Raw genomic sequence first — 18,517 nt, 5'->3', positions numbered from 1 at the left:
GACAAAGCTATTTATTTGAGGAGGGATCAGGTTTTTGCAGCCAGCCAGGGGCGGAGGTGTGCTTAGGCCTGCAAGGGCCTTGGCTCTCCCAAAATTCTGAAATAGTATATATATTGTCTTTGTATTGTACAACTTAGGACTATATATATATATATATGTATATATAATTAATGCTTGTGGCCCCTCACAATAAAGAAAAAGAGGGATTTACATTTCCCCCTCCAACTAAAGGACTCTTTTCTTAGCAATATGGCAAACTTACTCCTAGATTCTACTAACATAATTAATAAAAATTAAAAGAAACAGTCAATCAAATCTTTCTTTCACAAGTATATTTAAGAAAATAGGAAATTAAAGATAATATGTTATTTATTTATTTACAAGCTTAACACTGGGAAAGAAATCAACTTTAAATCCTAATATATTAGCCCTTCCACACATAAAATTCTGACTCCGCCACTGTTTGCAGCTGCTCTTTTGTTTCACATAATTATGAATGCATGAGATGTATGAAGTCAAAATTGTGTTTTCAAACACAAGAAATTGCTCCTAGGGTCAGAATCCAACAAACCAACTTTGCCATTTTCAATGCAAACTTTTCCATCTCACCTACTATCATTTTGTTATTTCACTAGCCTCAACCCAACCCCAAAAGGTTTTATTTATTTATTTTTATAAGTAGCTTTGATTTGTTCCTAACTTGTGCGAAGTTTCTTCTCTATCTTCAAAGAAGAAAACAAAAGTTTTGTTTACTCGGTTTCATCATTTTAAATATAAAAGAAACTTTGTATATATATGATGTCATATAAGCTTTTTTTTAAAAAATGAATCCCATATTGATTTTATATGATGAAATTCATAATATTATTCGCGAACGTATTGAGCAATATAATAGAGAAGTAAAGATTTTAAATACCGGTACTGTACTTCAAGTAGGCAATGGTATTGCTCGTATTTATGGTCTGGATGAAGTAATGGTAGGTGAATTAGTAGAATTTGAAGAAGGTACGATAGGTATTGCTCTGAATTTGAAATCAAATAATATTGGTGTGTGTATTAATGGGTGACGGTTTGATGATATAAGAGGGGAGTTCTGTAAAAAGCAACATGAAGAATTGCTCAGATACCCGTAAGCCTCATGAGATGCGTTTAGGGAAAAAAAAAAATCTCTTTTGTAGATAGTCTAAGATAACATCAGTTGTCAACATACACTTATATAGAATACTTGTGCTATTTAATATTTATGATATTAAAAATTTCTTCAATTAAGTTTATGTTTCTTTTTTTATTGTTGATTCCATAGGCAGACATATGGTGGAAGAAGTCTGAAGATGACAACTTATTCTTTTTTTTTTTTTTTGGTTGGATTGAAAATCGATTTTGTTGCAATTAGTTTGGAAATGAGAATATAATAATGAAAAAAATAAAAAATAAACAACGGCAATCCATACTAATCTCAACTTTGGTTTTGTACTGCACCAAACAACTGCTTAAAATCTAGTCATATCCCAACCATTCCAATGTAATGTAGAATTAGGAAGGTTATTGAAAATTAGTCAATAAAGTTATGACTAACATGATTCATATGATTCAATGTATATTCTATTTCTAGAAAGAGTATATAAACTATAAGTAAAAAAATAGATTTTAAGCTAATAACTTTAGCTAGCCCACCCTTTAAAAAATTCATAAACACCTCCTAGCAACCCTCACCCTCACCCACTTCCTAATCTCTCTGTCTCCTTGAAATCAACGGGCCCAAATCCACATAGTACTTTCCTGGGAGAAAATACTCAATCACATGTAATTGATCCGCAATTACTATATCATCTACTTCATTATCTTTTTATTTTCTATATTTTTATACAAACGATATTAAGGGAGAAAAAATCAAACATAAACCTTGAGTATAAAAATTGTTGAAGAATATAAGTCCCACATCGGAAACTTGACTAAATAAAATACAAAATATAATGAATGGTTCTACTATTAATAATACCGAGGCCTTTTATGATAAAATCTCACACCTACTGGGTTTTGTAGATGGTTAAGTTGGGGACAATATCAATGTTGCTAGTAGTGGGCCGCTGGCCCATCTCTCTGAATTTAACATGGTATCAGAGCGGGTTGATTGATTGGGCCTCTACCCTTATCCAATATGTGGTGTTCACATGTTGAGCTTGAATGTTTACCCATACCCTTTACCTGATGCTCACGTGTTGGGCTTGAATGATTGACTTCGATGTGGATTTGGCTCAACGTGTGACCCACTATGTGGTGGTTCCACGTGAGGGGGCATGTTGAAGAATATAAGTCCCACATCGGAAATTTGACTAAATAAAATATAAAATATAATGAATGGTTCTACTACTAATAATACCTAGGCCTTTTGTGATAAAACCTCACACCTACTGGGCTTATCTACTTCATCTATATATATAAAGCAAAAGGCAGAGAATGGTGAAACATTCAAAATACCAAAAAATGCCCTTAGTTAATGCAAACATTAGAATTGAAATTATTAATTAAATGAGGATAATATGGTAAATTCACATTTTTTCATATTAAAAAAATTAAAATTAAAAGAAAAATTAGATAATAGATCCTGTCTTTATAGAACACAACTATTCATGATCTTTTTTAATGCAAAAATAAATTTAAAAATTAAAAAAAAAAAAAAGCCTCTCGCAGGAGTAGAAGCGTATGCAAAAAGGCTAATTATCATAAAAAGGAAGAATATATCAAATTATTGGTAAGCCCTTTCATCTTATTTAATTTTTATAACACGGAATATGGACCCAAGTGGACCACAAGAGAATTTAATTCTAGATACAAAAACAAACCCCTCAAATTTGTTATTGAGTAGTCATGGTCGGGAGGCTCCACTCAGTATTTCTTTGACAAAAGGCTGAATCTCGCGTTGATGTAGCCTGTATACACACCCAACTACTATGATTCATTTATTTACTCCCCGCAAAGTCAGAACTCATGCATTCAAGTAAGGCAATAAAGTAGGGCCGGATCTTAAGAGTATTTCCAGCAAGGGGACCAAGGGGAGGGCTTGGGGGGGGGGGGGGGGGGGGGTGGGGGGGTTGGCCCAAAATCCCGATTTTCAGCAACAAAACAAGGCTCAAGCAGATGGTGGGACCCAGCAACCTGGGCTGGCCCGAGCGCTAGCCCAAGTTTTGGTGCTGACGTCACAACGATGTAAGCCATGCTCCAACATTAAAAAAAAATCAAATTTTTTCCAGCAATCCAACTGCAGCCAATTTTTGTGTAATTAAAAAAAAAAGAAAAAAAAGGGAAATTTTTTTTAAAAAGAAACTTTATTTTTTTATTTCTTTTTCTATAAATACTAACCAATATTCTTTACTTTTAACGTCAAATCCTCATACATTTTCTTCTCCTTCTACTATTATTCACTTTCTACTCAATATTTTTTTCACTTTCATATACCTCCCACACCAGATATTCTCTACATTTTCATTTCTCAGATTTTAGATTTCATTCTCCATTCTCAAATGGTAGACATGCAAGAGGTTTTGGAGAGACAAAAGCGAGAAATTAGAGAAAGAATGCGTACACGAGCTGCAAGCAAAAAGGGCTCAGAGAGAACTAGATGAGCAACTTGGCATAGCAGTGGCTTTGCTTGATGTAGAAAACTAGAGCCGTCGTTGTTCACGAGAAGGCCGTGGCCCGAATGTGGACAGACATAGACATTCTCGGAGTAAGAATCTTCTGGAAGATTATTTTATCCCACATTCTCTGTACTCTGATGTTCATTTTCGAGCGAGATATAGAATGCAACTTCATTTGTTCAATAAAGTCATGCATGATATTTGCAATTATGATGAATACTTTGTGCAAAAGAAAAATGCTGCTGGAAATTTGGGACTTCTTCCCGAGCAAAAGTTCACAGCTGTGATACAAATGTTGATGTATGGGTCATCTGCTGATTAGGTGGACGAGATTGGCCGGATGAGGAAGTCCATTATTTTGGAGAGCTTGGTGCGATTTTGTGATGCAGTGGGAACTCTGTACACCAGGGACTACCTACGCAAACCTAGGCTCAGGGACCTGCAATGGCTTTTACAAAAAGCTGAGTCTCGAGGATTTCCTGAAATGATTGGTTGCATTGACTGCATGCACTGGCAATGGAAGAATTGCCCAACTACTTGGCAAAGGTATTATGGAAATAGGAAAGGGCAGAAAAGCATCATCCTTGAAGCCTTTGCTGGATTCGATACATGGGTTTGGCACACCTTCTTCGGATTTGCCAGATCTCAAAATGACTTGAACGTCCTGGGTCAATCCCTGGTGTTCAATGATGTTTTGAGAGGTGAAGCCCCGAATATCACCTATGAAATCAACAATACGGTCTACCAGAATGCGTATTATCTAGCTGACGACATCTACCCGAGGTGGACCACATTTGTGAAATCAATTCCACATACCCGATCCCAGAAGCAAAAATTATTTGCTGCCTATCAAGAGGGTTACAGAAAAGATGTGGAGATGTGCTTTGGTATCCTCCAAGTCCGGTGGGCTATTATTAGGGGCGCGACGCGTCTGTTAGATGAGGAGGTGCTGAGGAGCATAATGATGACATACATCATCCTCCATAACATGATTGTGGAGGATGAGTATGATTACGATGCTGCAAACGTGTACGAGCCGGATCCCATGAACACGACCTTGACACAAATTTATGAAAAACCCATAGGGCCAAATGGAGAACCAGTGCAGCATGAACCGTTGGTTAGGGATAGTAGTTTCATGCCCCGTATGATTGATTGATACACGGAGATGCAATCGTCGTATATTCATGAACGACGTCAAGTTGACTTGATGGAACATTTATGAAGGGCGAAAGGATTTCTTGTAGTACTAAAGGATTTCTTGTATTTATAATGTTGATATAACCTCATACTAAATTAAAAAAGAGGTTAAGCGAGTTTGGACAAAATTAATATTAAGGTAACTTTCTAAAAAGTCCTCGTGTTGCATGTCATTCTTTTTACTTTACAAAAAAGAAAAAGAAAAAGAAAGAGGTACTACTATGTGTAGTCATTGCCATAAAATAAAGCATAAATAATCTCTTAGAAATATAGAAAATTTGTATAATAGAAGCCCTATAATTTGTCCTGTCCGCACGTGTAGTGGCAAGCTTCAAGTAACCATATTATCCTTAGCAACACAATATTAAGCTATGTTAAAACACTTTCATGTAACGGGAATAACATTTTTTGCTATCTCTGATCAATAACGCAATGACATGTATGATAACTTCTCTGTGTGTTATTGTATTATTGGTCGGCTGGTTATAGGTAAGGTTTTTTTGCTTATTTAAGCCCAAATCGACAGACAAGCCAACCCAACATATCATTGGTCCTTGGGGGTGACATTGATTAATTGTAAATGAAATATAGGTTGTGAAGACTAACATGGAAAAGTGAAAGAAAAACAAAGAAGTGAATTTAACATTCCGTATGATGCTACTTTTTTTTTTTTTTTTTGGTTGGTAAAATAGGGGGCAAAGCCCAAACCAAAAAGACTACACAGGAACAAATCTAGGCCTCAAGAGACCATTCTTATCATCATCTAAAATAGGCTGCAAGTGATCAGGAGGAGAAGAGAGCTCATAATAACCCAAATCCTTATGATGACCCATCTTAGCTAGGTACGGTGCTACTTTTCAATTGTTGGTTCACTTTCTGCATGCCCTAGTTGACCTCATATGGTACTCTTGATCTTGTCACTAGTCATTGATTTGGATATTTGCCTTTACACTTTTGTATGTGTTTGTTAAGATGTGCACAAAAAAGATTGAACGGGTCTTATTTGATGACTTGTGTGCCAAACTATAATAGACGTAATATGTTCTCAAGAAAAAATAATGGGAATTTTTTTTGCGTAATTAAGATTCCATAAAAAGTTGGAAAAAAAATACAATCTTATTTTTATGCATGAGACATATGAAGTCAAGAAAAAAAGAAAAAGAAAATTGCTTGCAGGTGAGAATTCGAGAAACCAACTTTGCCATTTTAAAACAAACTTTTCCATCTCACGTACTATCATTTTGTCTTCTCACTTCTAAGCCCTAACTACCAATGGACTTGACCCAAAAAAGGAACCCAACTACCATTTAAAGTTCCATTGGAAGAACCTCCTCAGGGAATATAAGGTTTTTATGAGGCTGATCTTGAGCCGTCAAGCACGAATACCTTCGTTTAAGATAATATTTTTGGTGTAAAAAGTTTAAAATTCAGGATCTTCCACTGCAAATTCCTAAGCAAACTTTTCCATCTCACCTACTATCATTTCGTCTTTTCACTTCTCAACCCAAACTACCAATAGACTTGACCAAAACGAACCCAACTACCAATGGACTTGACCAAAACAAAAACCCAAATAAAAAGGTAGCCACATGCTATTTTTAAACAAAAAATCTAAAGTTCTAACTTTGTTCCCAAGTAGTGGGAAAGTTGTTTTCCATCTTCAAAGAAGGAAACAAAACCTAAGACTAAATTAAAATAGAGGTTAAGCTAGTTTGGACAAAAATAATATTAAGATAGGCGACTTCCTGAAAAGTCTTCATGTTGTATCTCCTTCTTTTTACTTACCAAAAAAAAAAAAGAGGGAAAAAAAAAGAGAGATACGGTCTTGTGCGGTCATCGCCATAAAATAAAGCAGAAATAATCTCTTAGAAATATAGAAAATTTGTATAGTAGAAGCCCTGTAATTTGTCCCGTCCGCACGTGTAGTGGAAAGCTTCAAATAACCATATTATCCTCATCAATACAATATTAAGCTATTAAGCTATGTTAAAACACTTTCATGTAACGGGAATAACACTTTTTGCTATCTCTGATCAATAACGCAATGACATGTAAGATAACTTTTTCGCGTGTCATTGTATTATTGGTCGGTTGGTTATAAGTAAGATTTTTTGCTTATTTAAGCCCAAACCGACAGACAAGCCAACCCAACATATCATTGGTCCTTTGGGGTGACACTGATTAATTGTAAATGAAATATAGGTTGTGAAGACTAACATGGAAAAGTGAAAAGAAAAAGAAAGAAGTGAGTTTAACGTTTCGTATGGTGCTACTTTTCAATTCTTGGTTCACTTTCTGCACGCCCTAGTTGACCTCATATGGTGCTCTTGGTCTTGTCACTAGTCATTGATTTGGATATTTGCCTTTACACTTTTGTATGTGTTTGTTAAGATGTGCACAAAAAAGATTGAACGGGTCTTATTTGATGACTTGTGTGCCAAACTGTAATAGACGTAATATTTACTCAAGGAAAGATAATGGGAATTTGTTTGAGTAATTAAGATTCCATAAAAAGTTGGAAAAAAAAATACAATCTTATTTTTATGCATGAGACGTATGAAGTCAAGAAAAAAAGAAAAAGAAAATTGCTTGCGGGTGAGAATCCGAGAAACCAACTTTGCCATTTTAAAACAAACTTTTCCATCTTACCTACTATCATTTTGTCTTCTCACTTCTTAGCCCTAGCTACCAATGGACTTTCATGAGGTTGATCTTGAGCCACCAAGCACAAATACCTTCGTTAAAGAGAATATTTTTGATGTAGAAGTCTCAAATTTAGGATCTTCCACTGCACAGATTTTTTAAGCAAACTTTTCCATCTCACCCACTATCATTTTGTCTTTTCACCAAAACGAACCCAACTACCTCATGCTATTTTTAAACAAAAAATTTAAAGTTCAAGTTATAATTTTGTTCCCAAGTAGTGGGAAAGTTCTTTTCCATCTTCAAAGAAGGAAACAAAACCTTAACCATTCAGTTTCATCATTGTAAAAGATAAAGAAATTTCGTATGATGTCATATAAGCTCTTTCTATCTAAATTTTAGCTTTGTTTTAAATAATCTCATTATATGTGTTCACGGAATAAAATTATCACACCCCAAAATCAGACCAAATTCACTAAAAGAACAATTAAGTCATACTCATTAACTTACTCAATTCGAACTACCAGGAACTAAACATAAACACTTCCATTATACATGGTGTTTCCAATAGTACAAGTTTACAACATAAACTTCATAGCTTTTGCTTGGAAGGATACAAGAGGGTAACAAAATATTATTTAAGACATGATTCTTTTACTAGATACTTTAATAGGATAACATCAGCTATCAACATACAATAATATAAGATCAGTCTCATAATTAATTTTTCTTATAATTGAAATATTCCGTAGTATCAAAATTATAGGTAAGCCCTTTCGTCTTATTTAATTTATAACACAAATAGTTGACCTCCTATATTTCTCTGTGTACCCGTATGGACCACACACTAAATTAATTCTAGCTATAAAAACCCCACCGTATCACCATCTATGTTATTGAGTAGTCATGGTCCGTAGGCTCCATCACGCAGTATTTCTTTGATAAAAAAGGTTGAATCTCCAGCTGCTGTATGTATACACACCTAACTACTCCGATCCAATTTTTTTACTCCCCCGTAAAGTCAGAATAGAGAATTGAAGTAGGGCCTTGTTATAAGTAGGAAGAAGAATAGTATGATCAGTTGTTCACGCCCAGATGAATTTAGTAATGAAATTATTATCTGTAAATTTATTTTCACCGTTTGTACATATATGATTCATAATACATCAACGGAAAAAATCAACTTACATGCACATAGTTTTTTTTTTGGTTTTTTTAATGAGCACATAACCTTCTTGACCACCGCACTAAGTTTTTTTTTTTTCAAAGGAAAGTCATTGTTGGTATAGCATATAATATATGGTCACTTGGAATTTGGCACTCCACGCGTAGACAGGACGAAGTCCATACCCGCTTTTCACATTGAATTACAGGCTTCTATAATTTATACAACAATTCCAAGAGATTATTTTTATAGCGATGTTCATGGCAAAGCATGCAATGCAAACCTCCTGCCTTGCCTTGGAACAAAACCAAAGGGAAGGGAATGTCAATAAATATATTGTGGTCAAAAGGCTGTGGAAAGAGTGTCAATAAATATATTGTGGTCAAAAGGCTGTGGAAAGCATGCTCTGTATACAGCATGTTGTGTGTGAAACGGCCCACTGATTTAGACCAAGTAGCTGCAGCTGGGGGACATATCAATTATAATCCAATAAAAAACGATACAATTGCAATCTTCCATATAATATATAATTTCAGTTTAAGTTATTATCTTTTGTGAACTTATTTTAAAAAAGAAAGAAAGAAAGAAATCTTCTGTTCACACAGCATAACAAGAAAGAGTCTTTTTCTGTTCTTGGCTTTGTCAGTGTAAATATGACTCAAGTCGCTCTCTCACCTCTAGGATAGAGAAAGTCCTCCAAAACGTGGCAGACATTCAGGGACCACAGACCGCGTAGTGTTAATTTAATTTTATTCTTTTTCTGCTTCTATGCGTTAGCTGCGGAAAATCTTTTATTTAAGCTTAAACCGACATGCCAACCCAACATATCCATTCTCTCTCTCTCTCTCTCCCTCCCAACATTTTCAACTCTGTTTCCAACTCATTTCAGACAGACGCAAGTTCAATCTGCAGGCTGGGTTTTCCTGTGAGCTCAAAGCAGCTAGCTATGCACTGTTGACAGTAAAGCTCATATACCTCTACCAAGTAATTTTCTTCAACTAACTAGAAAGCATGCAGCTTTATCTGTTCAATTTCTTCTTGTTGTTGCTGTTGCTGTGCTTCTCTGTGTCCATATCTACTGTATCTAGTTTGAGCTCTGATGGGTTGGCTTTATTGTCACTCTCCAAGCATTGGACGTCTGTCCCTGCTTCCATATCCTCAAGCTGGAGTGCTTCTGATGCCACTCCATGCCAATGGGTTGGAATAGAATGTGACAATGCCCACAATGTGGTTACCTTGAACCTCACTGGTTATGGAATTTCTGGTCAATTGGGACCTGAAGTTGGCAGCTTTAGGCACTTGCAGACTCTTGATTTGAGTGTCAACAATTTTTCTGGCAAAATCCCAAAAGAATTGGCCAATTGTAGTCTTCTTGAAAACTTGGACTTGTATAAAAATGGCTTTTCTGGTGCAATACCTGAATCCTTGTTTGCAATTCCTGCCTTAGCTTATGTACATCTGTATACTAACAATTTGAATGGTTCCATCCCTGGAAATGTTGGGAATCTGAGTGAGCTTGTGCATCTGTATTTGTATGAGAATCAGTTTTCAGGAGTGATTCCTTCATCCATTGGAAACTGTAGTAAATTGCAGGAGTTGTTTTTGGGTCGGAACCAGTTGACAGGAGAGCTTCCTATGAGCCTGAACAACCTTCAGAACCTGGTATATCTAGATGTAGCTATAAATAGTCTTGAGGGTAGCATTCCTTTGGGTTCAGGCACTTGCAAGAATTTAATTTACTTGGATTTGTCATACAATAAGTTTAGTGGAGGTATTCCACCAGGACTTGGAAATTGTAGTAATTTAACACAATTTTCTGCTGTGGGTAGTAATTTAGAGGGGACTATTCCATCTTCCTTTGGCCAACTCAAGTACCTTTCAACCCTGTACCTTCCTCTAAATCATTTGTCTGGTAAAATACCTCCTGAACTTGGCAAGTGTGAATCCTTGAAGATACTACGCTTGTATAAGAACCAACTAGTGGGAGAAATTCCTAGTGAATTGGGAATGCTGACTCAATTAGAGGACCTTGAATTATTTGAGAACCGGTTAACTGGTGAAATTCCAGTTAGCATATGGAAGATTCAAAGTCTTCAGCATATCCTTGTGTACAATAATAGCCTCACTGGGGAGCTGCCTGAAGTGATGACTGAGCTGAAGCAACTAAAAAATATATCATTGTACAACAACCTATTTTTTGGAGTTATACCTCAAAGTTTGGGGATTAACAGCAGTTTGTGGCAGTTAGATTTTATCAATAACAAGTTCACTGGTAAAATCCCTCCAAATCTTTGCCATGGAAAGCAGTTAAGGGTGTTGAATCTGGGTTTCAATCGATTTCAAGGCACCATACCTTCTGATGTTGGAAATTGCTCTACTCTTTGGAGGTTGAAACTGGAACAGAACAGACTCATTGGGGCTCTTCCACAGTTTGCAAAAAATTCAAGCCTTTCATATATGGACATCAGCAACAATGAGATTAGTGGAGAAATTCCATCAAGCTTGGGAAACTGTAGCAATCTCACAGCCATCAATTTGTCCATGAACAATTTAACAGGAGTTATACCCCAGGAACTAGGGAGTCTTGCAGAACTTGGTTCTTTGATTCTTTTCAAAAACAATTTGGTTGGTCCTCTGCCTCCTCACCTATCAAATTGTACCAAAATGTATAAGTTTGATGTGGGATCAAATTTGTTGAATGGCTCCATTCCATCGAGTTTGAGAAGTTGGACAGGTTTATCAACGCTGATTTTAAGTGACAACAGTTTTACTGGCGGTGTTCCACCTTTCTTGTCGGAGTTTGAAAAGCTTTCAGAGCTACAACTTGGTGGAAATTTTTTGGGAGGTGCCATTCCCTCATCAATTGGAGCATTGGTTAGTATGTTTTATGCATTGAATCTTAGCAATAATGCATTGACAGGTCCGATTCCTTCAGAGCTGGGGAAGTTGGCAAGACTACAACGACTAGATCTATCTCATAACAATTTGACAGGGACTTTAAAAGCTCTTGATTATATCAATTCATTGATTGAGGTTGATGTTTCAGACAATAACTTCACAGGTGCAGTACCAGAGACATTGATGAACCTTTTGAACTCATCTCCATTATCATTTTTGGGCAATCCCTACCTATGTGTCGATTACCTTCCATCATGTGGCTCAACTTGTGCAAGAAGAAACAACAGTTTTAAGCCATGCAACAGTCAATCAAGCAAGCATAGAGGCCTTAGTAAAGTGGCAATTGCATTTATATCCCTAGGTTCTTCATTATTTGTTGTTTTTGTGCTTCATGTACTGGTTTATATGTTTCTCTTGCGCAAAAAGACAAAGCAGGAACTTGAGATCTCTGCTCAAGAGGGGCCATCTGGCTTACTCAACAAAGTATTGGAGGCTACAGCGAACCTTAATGGTCAGTATATCATTGGGAAAGGAGCCCATGGAACTGTCTATAAGGCCTCTTTGGCTCCAGACAAAGATTATGCTGTCAAGAAGCTTCTGTTTGCGGGGCATGAAGGAACGCGTTTGAGCATGGTTAGAGAAATTCAAACCCTCGGGACTATTAGGCATCGGAATCTGGTTAAATTGGAAGACTTCTGGTTAAGAAAGGACCACGGTTTAATCTTGTATAGGTACATGCAAAATGGGAGCCTTAATGATGTTTTGCATGAAATTAAACCCCCACCAACTCTTGAGTGGAGTGTCCGCTATAGGATAGCACTTGGAACTGCATACGGGTTGGAGTATCTCCATTATGATTGTGACCCCCCTATAGTTCATCGAGATGTCAAACCAATGAACATCCTCTTAGACGCTGATATGGAGCCTCATATTGCTGATTTTGGTATTGCTAAACTTCTGGATCAGTCTTCTGCATCAACGACGTCCATTGCAGTTGTGGGAACAACTGGATATATTGCACCAGGTAAGTCTTCTAGTTTCATTTTCATCAACAATGTTTCTATATTCAGGTGTACAATGAACTAAAGTATTTGGCATATTTTGTGACAGAAAATGCATTTAGACCAGCAAAGAGCGTGGAATCTGATGTGTACAGTTATGGGGTTGTTCTACTTGAGCTGATAACTAGAAAGAAGGCATTGGATCCATCATTTGTGGAGCAAACTGACATTGTAGGATGGGTTAGGTCAGTGTGGAGCAACACAGAAGAAATTCATCAAATTGTTGATTCAAGCCTTAAGGAGGAATTTCTGGATTCATGTATTATGGACCAAGTTGTCGATGTGCTTATGGTGGCATTCAGATGTACTGATAAAGATCCTAGAAAGAGGCCGACGATGAGAGATGTTGTGAAGCAATTATTAGATGCAAATCCCCAAGTGAGAAGCATAAAAGGCTAGCTCTTGAATCTTCCGAATGGGTTGTTCTAACTGGTATGCTTTTTCTACTGTACACTAGGTTTAGTCCTACTTGATAGTGTTGCATCCGTATGTAATTATGAGGGAAATGACTTCAAAACATCCTATCTATCTCTCACACACACAGTTGCTGGAACATTGAAGTCAGTTGCCCAGCTCGGGAGCTGAGATAGGAAATTCCCATTCTGTAGCCTGTTGCTTGTTGCTTCTATACGTAACATCTGTACGTCATTCATGAATGACCATTATATGATAGTTCATGTCTCTTATGCACATTCCACTTTGCTGATGCATTTTATTTCTGGCGCATCTATATTTATACAACTAATGTATTGGTATACCGTATACTGGCCTGTTATTGACCCCTGATAAGATCCCCTGCCTGTGCAGTTTTTGCTACACTAGTTAGCTCGCTTGCCAGCAGTATAGCTTTCTTAGTTTATTATAATAACCATATTAGTGATTTGAGTCAGAAAGATAACTTCTTGAGGTCTATGAGGTTAGGGCGATCACTTGTTAAATGTTAAAATGTTTAGAGACATTAAGACATGAATGATGAGGATCTTTTCAAGCTTTCCTGAAGTGCAGACATTTTTAAATTGGGTAGGATCCTACTGATTACTGGTTTGTATTGTCTACTAAATGTTTGATCAACCTAAATTGTTCACACACATTTACAAGTTTAAGCCTCTGAAGATCATCTCAACTGTTACCATATCTATAATGCTGTTTGATGATAAGCCCTTCTCAAAATGTTTCGAGCTTGCTGAGGACCATTTGCTTGTCGAGAATTTATGAGATACACGCACACAGTATCATATTTAGTTAAAGAAACGGATCTTACATCTTCATTTTCAACTTCCAAATAACAAAAAAATTCAAAGAGAACAGAGGTGTGGAGGAAAACATTATGAGATTGATTGTGATGGTGATGTTGTTGAGTTGTGGTGCAAGCCAATTATCCTATCCCTCTTCCATCTTACATCAAGATTCTTTCCAAAATGGTCGATCTAAAAATGATGGAAGTTCAAAACTTCGTTGGTGATATGTAAACATGGCATGTTTCACAAGATGGGCTCCGGGATGTTTCAAAGCCAAAACTTATGTGAAATTGCAAGTGCTTGCATGCTTTCTTCATAATAAGTTCTCGCAAACAACCGAGACCCAAATGATAATTTTATTGTCCGATTTAAGGACCAAAATTAAAAAGTGATTTTTGGGCTTTGGTCCTCCATTGTACCCAAAAAAAAAAAATAAAAATAAATCTCAATAACCCTTCCGCATTTTATTTGGGCAAATGCTCAAAAGCACAAAAGCAAAGCCAAAAGAGTCATGAATGTAAGATTTCTCACCCACACAAAAAGCCAATCCCTTGTGTTAAATTTTGATCCCTCTTTCAAAATAAAACGGGGTTTAGACCCTATTTAACTACCAAAAATATCATTGGGACACCATAATACACTCTATCACACACAATAACAAACCCATACATCGTTTCCCTGCTTATGAATTCATTTTCCTTTCTGAATTTTGTTTTGTTGTTGTTGTTGAATTTTGGATTGTTTGCCTCATAAATTTTGAATGTTGATGTTGGCATGAAATTTCAGCTTTAATTTACTACTTTTCTTTCCAAATAATTCCGTTGAGTGTGACCAATTGGTGCTCTGCGGATGGTTGGTGATTTGCAGTGAATTATCTGATTCGTAAGGAAAATTCCTGCAAACCGTGGATCAATTTTTGTGTAGTTGATGCTAAGAAGCATACACTGGAAACGGAAATATGACTTCCAACAATAACATTGGTAATTTTACTTATTTAGTTTTTGCATAGTTACTTCACATAGGTAAACCTGCGATCAGAAGTAGTATAAGCCTGCATGACACATGTCACTCATAACTCATGTTGATCCGTACAATGATATGTACCAGATAATTAATGAAGAATGATTATACACTAGGTGCTTTTCATCATATAATTGCATTGCTGTAAGGATTTGTATTTATGGGGTGCTATGAAACTTGGACAGATTTTTCCTTTGGGTGTCTAAAGACTATAATTTATAAGCATGTGTTCATATCTTGGCATGAAAATTGGGTAGTAGTACATGGAACATATAATTGATTCTGTAACAAATTTGCATGGTTAGCGCTTTCGTCTGCATATCAGATACACATTGTATTTACTAAATAACGATGAAATAAATTGTTGGAGTTAATTCTAAGGTTTTTGGAAGTATGACTTTTCGCTTTCGTTTGATTAGGATTGAACATGGTATGTAGGGCACTTATTAAAGTTACATTTGTTTTACAATTCAATATGTCTTTTTTTGTCACTTAGGATAAATTAGCAATTCAATAAATAGTATTGTAATAGAGTATACTCAGTTAATTTTAGGATTCGTTTAGCATTATTCTTTTATTTTTCACTTGAAGTCTAATTCTCAACTACCAAAGGTACAAAATATAAATTAAAAAAATTAGTCACATGCGATATTTTATTTTTAAACAAAAAATTCAAAATTAAAGTTAACTTTGTTCGCAACTGGTGCTAAAGTTCCTTTCCATCTTTAAAGAAGAAACAAAACCTTATGAAACACGTTTTGTTTCGTCATTTTATAGATAAGAAAATCTTTTGTGATGTCTCTTTTTATCTAAATCGAGCTTTATTTTAGGTAATCCTGTAAGGGGAGCATTTTTGCTCACCACATTAATCAAAAGAGTATGCTGACCACCACCTTTATGTGTTATCATGTAGTAGCTGACAGTCCACTCAGCATATTGTGGGAGTTTAATTTCATGTACAACACCTTGAAGGCTCCCATTTTATATGTACCTATACAAGATTAAATCGTGGTCATTTCTTAACAATAAGTCTTCTTATTGCCCTGCAAATACAAGCTTTTTGATAGTATAATCTTTGTCTTGAGCCAAAGAGGCTTCATAGATAGTTCCATGGGCTTCTTTCCCAATGATATATTGATCATTAAGATTTTTTGTAGCCTTTATTATTTCATTCAGTAAGGAAGACAGCTCGTCTTGAGCAAAGACCTCGAGTTCCTGAAGACCCCAAGGGTGTAAATGCGATTTCCCCTTTACTAGGCTTGTAAAAACGATCCAAGTCCGATGGGCGAGCCCAAGCCCCGCCCAATTATTATGGCTATGGGCTAGCTTGGCCCGATGTTATCCAACCAGTTGTGTAGTGGGTAGGGCATGGGCCTTAAGTTTTAAGCCCATGGGCAGCCCGGCCAAACCCGATAATTAAGTTAATAGATAATATATATATATATATATATATATAGTCCTGATCTATTAGACTACAGGGGTTCAAGAGATTTGTGGTCACTCACCGTTGGATGTAAATTCAATGGTTCACTCACTCTTGCACTCATTTTAAAAAACTTTCTTGAACCATTAGATTAATATCCAACGGCGGGTGACCACAATCTCTTGGACTCCTGTGGTCCAAGAGATCGGGACTGTATATATATATAATTAATGTTAATTACCCTTTCATTGAACTAAAAGATTTAAAAGAAATTAATGACTCATCCAATATGAATATTAATAATCAATTAGTATTATTATAAAAGAAAACTAGTATTAATTATGATTACATTTAATTCATTGTGATTGCATTTAATTTTTTTTTTATAAGTGACTCATTTAATAGGGCCATATAGGATGGGCCCATTGGCCTGCCCAAGAGTTCGAAACTTTTAAGCCCCATTTGGTTAACGGAACGGATTTGAGGGGAAATCACTTTCCATGTCATTTCCCAAAGGATGGGAAATGGAGATTCATTTCTCATGTTTGGTAATTCTAGGAAAGTAATCAAGAAATACCACTTTATTTCCTTTCACATGTTTGGTTTATGTAGGAATGTAAAACAAATTTTGTTTAAATTTTCATTTATACCCATATAAAATCAAATAAATAAAAAAATGCGTCTAATATTATATTGTAATTCTAAATTGTTAGTAAGGACAATATGGTCATGAAAAATGCGTATTTAATGTTGGCTACTTTTCTTAAACTTTTCCATGGGGAGGAAAACAAAACCCAGGAAGAGGGGGGAGGAAAGGTTTCATTTTCCCCTTAATTTCTTATGTGCAAAGCAACAATTTCCCATGCATGGACTTAGCAAACATGGGACAACAATTGATTTCCCATTCTAATCCTCATTTCCCATGAACCTAATGGGGCCTTAGACCGTTGAGTAGGCATGAGCTTACCATATTTAAGATTAAGTTGGCCCGGCTCGGCCCATTCAAACCTTAGGGCGAAAAAGCCCCATAACTAGATAGGGCATGGGCTTGAATTTCTTTAACCATGCTCGAACCCCTTCCTTCATGCCCTGCAAATACAAGCATCTTTGTTTGGAGCCAAAGAGGCCTTATAGACAGTTCCATGGGCTTTCCCAATGATATATTTACCACTAAGATTTTATGTAGCTTCCATTACTCCATTACTTCCTTCTTGGTCTTTTAGCGCAATACGAACATATAAACCAGTCCATAAAGCACAAAACAACGAATAATGAAGACCCGAAGATTGTAAATGCTATTTCCACTTTACTAAGGCCTTTATTAGGCCTGTAAAAAGGCTCTAGCACAATGGGCTAGGCCGAGCCTGACCCTATTTTTTGGGTTAGGAGCAGGGCCGTCCTTGAGATTTTGAGGGTCCTATGCGAAACTAAAATTAGGGACTCACATAATCTAATACAAAAATACTATAAAAATTTGTCATAACTTAATGTTATAAACAATTTTTTTTATAACTAAAATTCATCATTTTTTTATAACTTAATGTAATAAATATGTCATAACTTAATTTGCTCTCCATTTGGCAAATAACGAGTGTAAAATGTTGAAGAGAAACGACTATGCAAATGATCTTTAGGACCTTTTCCTATTAATAGATCTCTTACATGACCTTTTTCCACTAATAGGTCACGGAATTGGGATCAATATTATCCCAATTTCTTGGATCATAAATATCCAAAGGAATGGACTGGCTTGGTTCTTCATTGAATAAATCAGTGACGTTCTCATTGTTATGATTTTCTATGTCTACATCTTCAACATCTTCATTGTGATCATCAATATCAACATTTTCATTGTCATCATTCTCATTCTGCTCAGCATTACCCACACATTCATCCATATTGTTTTCAATATCTTGCAATTCCTCAACATCATCTTGTTCTTGTTCATTGAAAATATTTTCATCAATTGTAGCATGTGATTCTCTAACAATGAATCTATCAAGAGCTCCTCTTTGAGATTGAGTCATTTCCTCGATTTTTCTTTTTCTAAGCCGTTTTGTATATCCAGAAACATATTTTCTAGTATGTGGCATGTTTAGATTACAAAGAAAAATTCCAAAACCCTATAACTTGGGAGAAAACCCCAGCAAGAAATAGATAAATATTTCTACAAACTATATTCTCATATTACCAATCATCAACATGATAATAATTTAATAAAATAAGTCATG

At 35.9% G+C, this 18,517-nt stretch overlaps 2 protein-coding genes across 2 annotated transcripts; one reads left to right on the top strand and one right to left on the bottom strand.

Moving 5' to 3' along the window:
- LOC18783328 (receptor-like protein kinase) lies at positions 9,484-13,318 on the top strand. The gene is made up of 2 exons (XM_007217224.2): positions 9,484-12,568; positions 12,655-13,318. Exons 1-2 carry the CDS (start codon positions 9,658-9,660, stop codon positions 13,002-13,004), a joined length of 3,261 nt encoding a protein of 1,086 aa, XP_007217286.1. The 5' UTR covers positions 9,484-9,657; the 3' UTR covers positions 13,005-13,318.
- LOC109948110 (ciliogenesis-associated TTC17-interacting protein-like) lies at positions 17,963-18,313 on the bottom strand. Its single transcript, XM_020560040.1, has one exon. It carries the CDS (start codon positions 18,311-18,313, stop codon positions 17,963-17,965), a length of 351 nt encoding a protein of 116 aa, XP_020415629.1.

The sequence above is a fragment of the Prunus persica genome, chromosome G3 (assembly GCF_000346465.2).
Source record: "Prunus persica cultivar Lovell chromosome G3, Prunus_persica_NCBIv2, whole genome shotgun sequence".
Taxonomy (NCBI): Eukaryota; Viridiplantae; Streptophyta; class Magnoliopsida; order Rosales; family Rosaceae; genus Prunus; species Prunus persica.
Note: the sequence above shows the minus strand (reverse complement) of the source record. Positions and strands in the feature narration are given on the sequence as shown.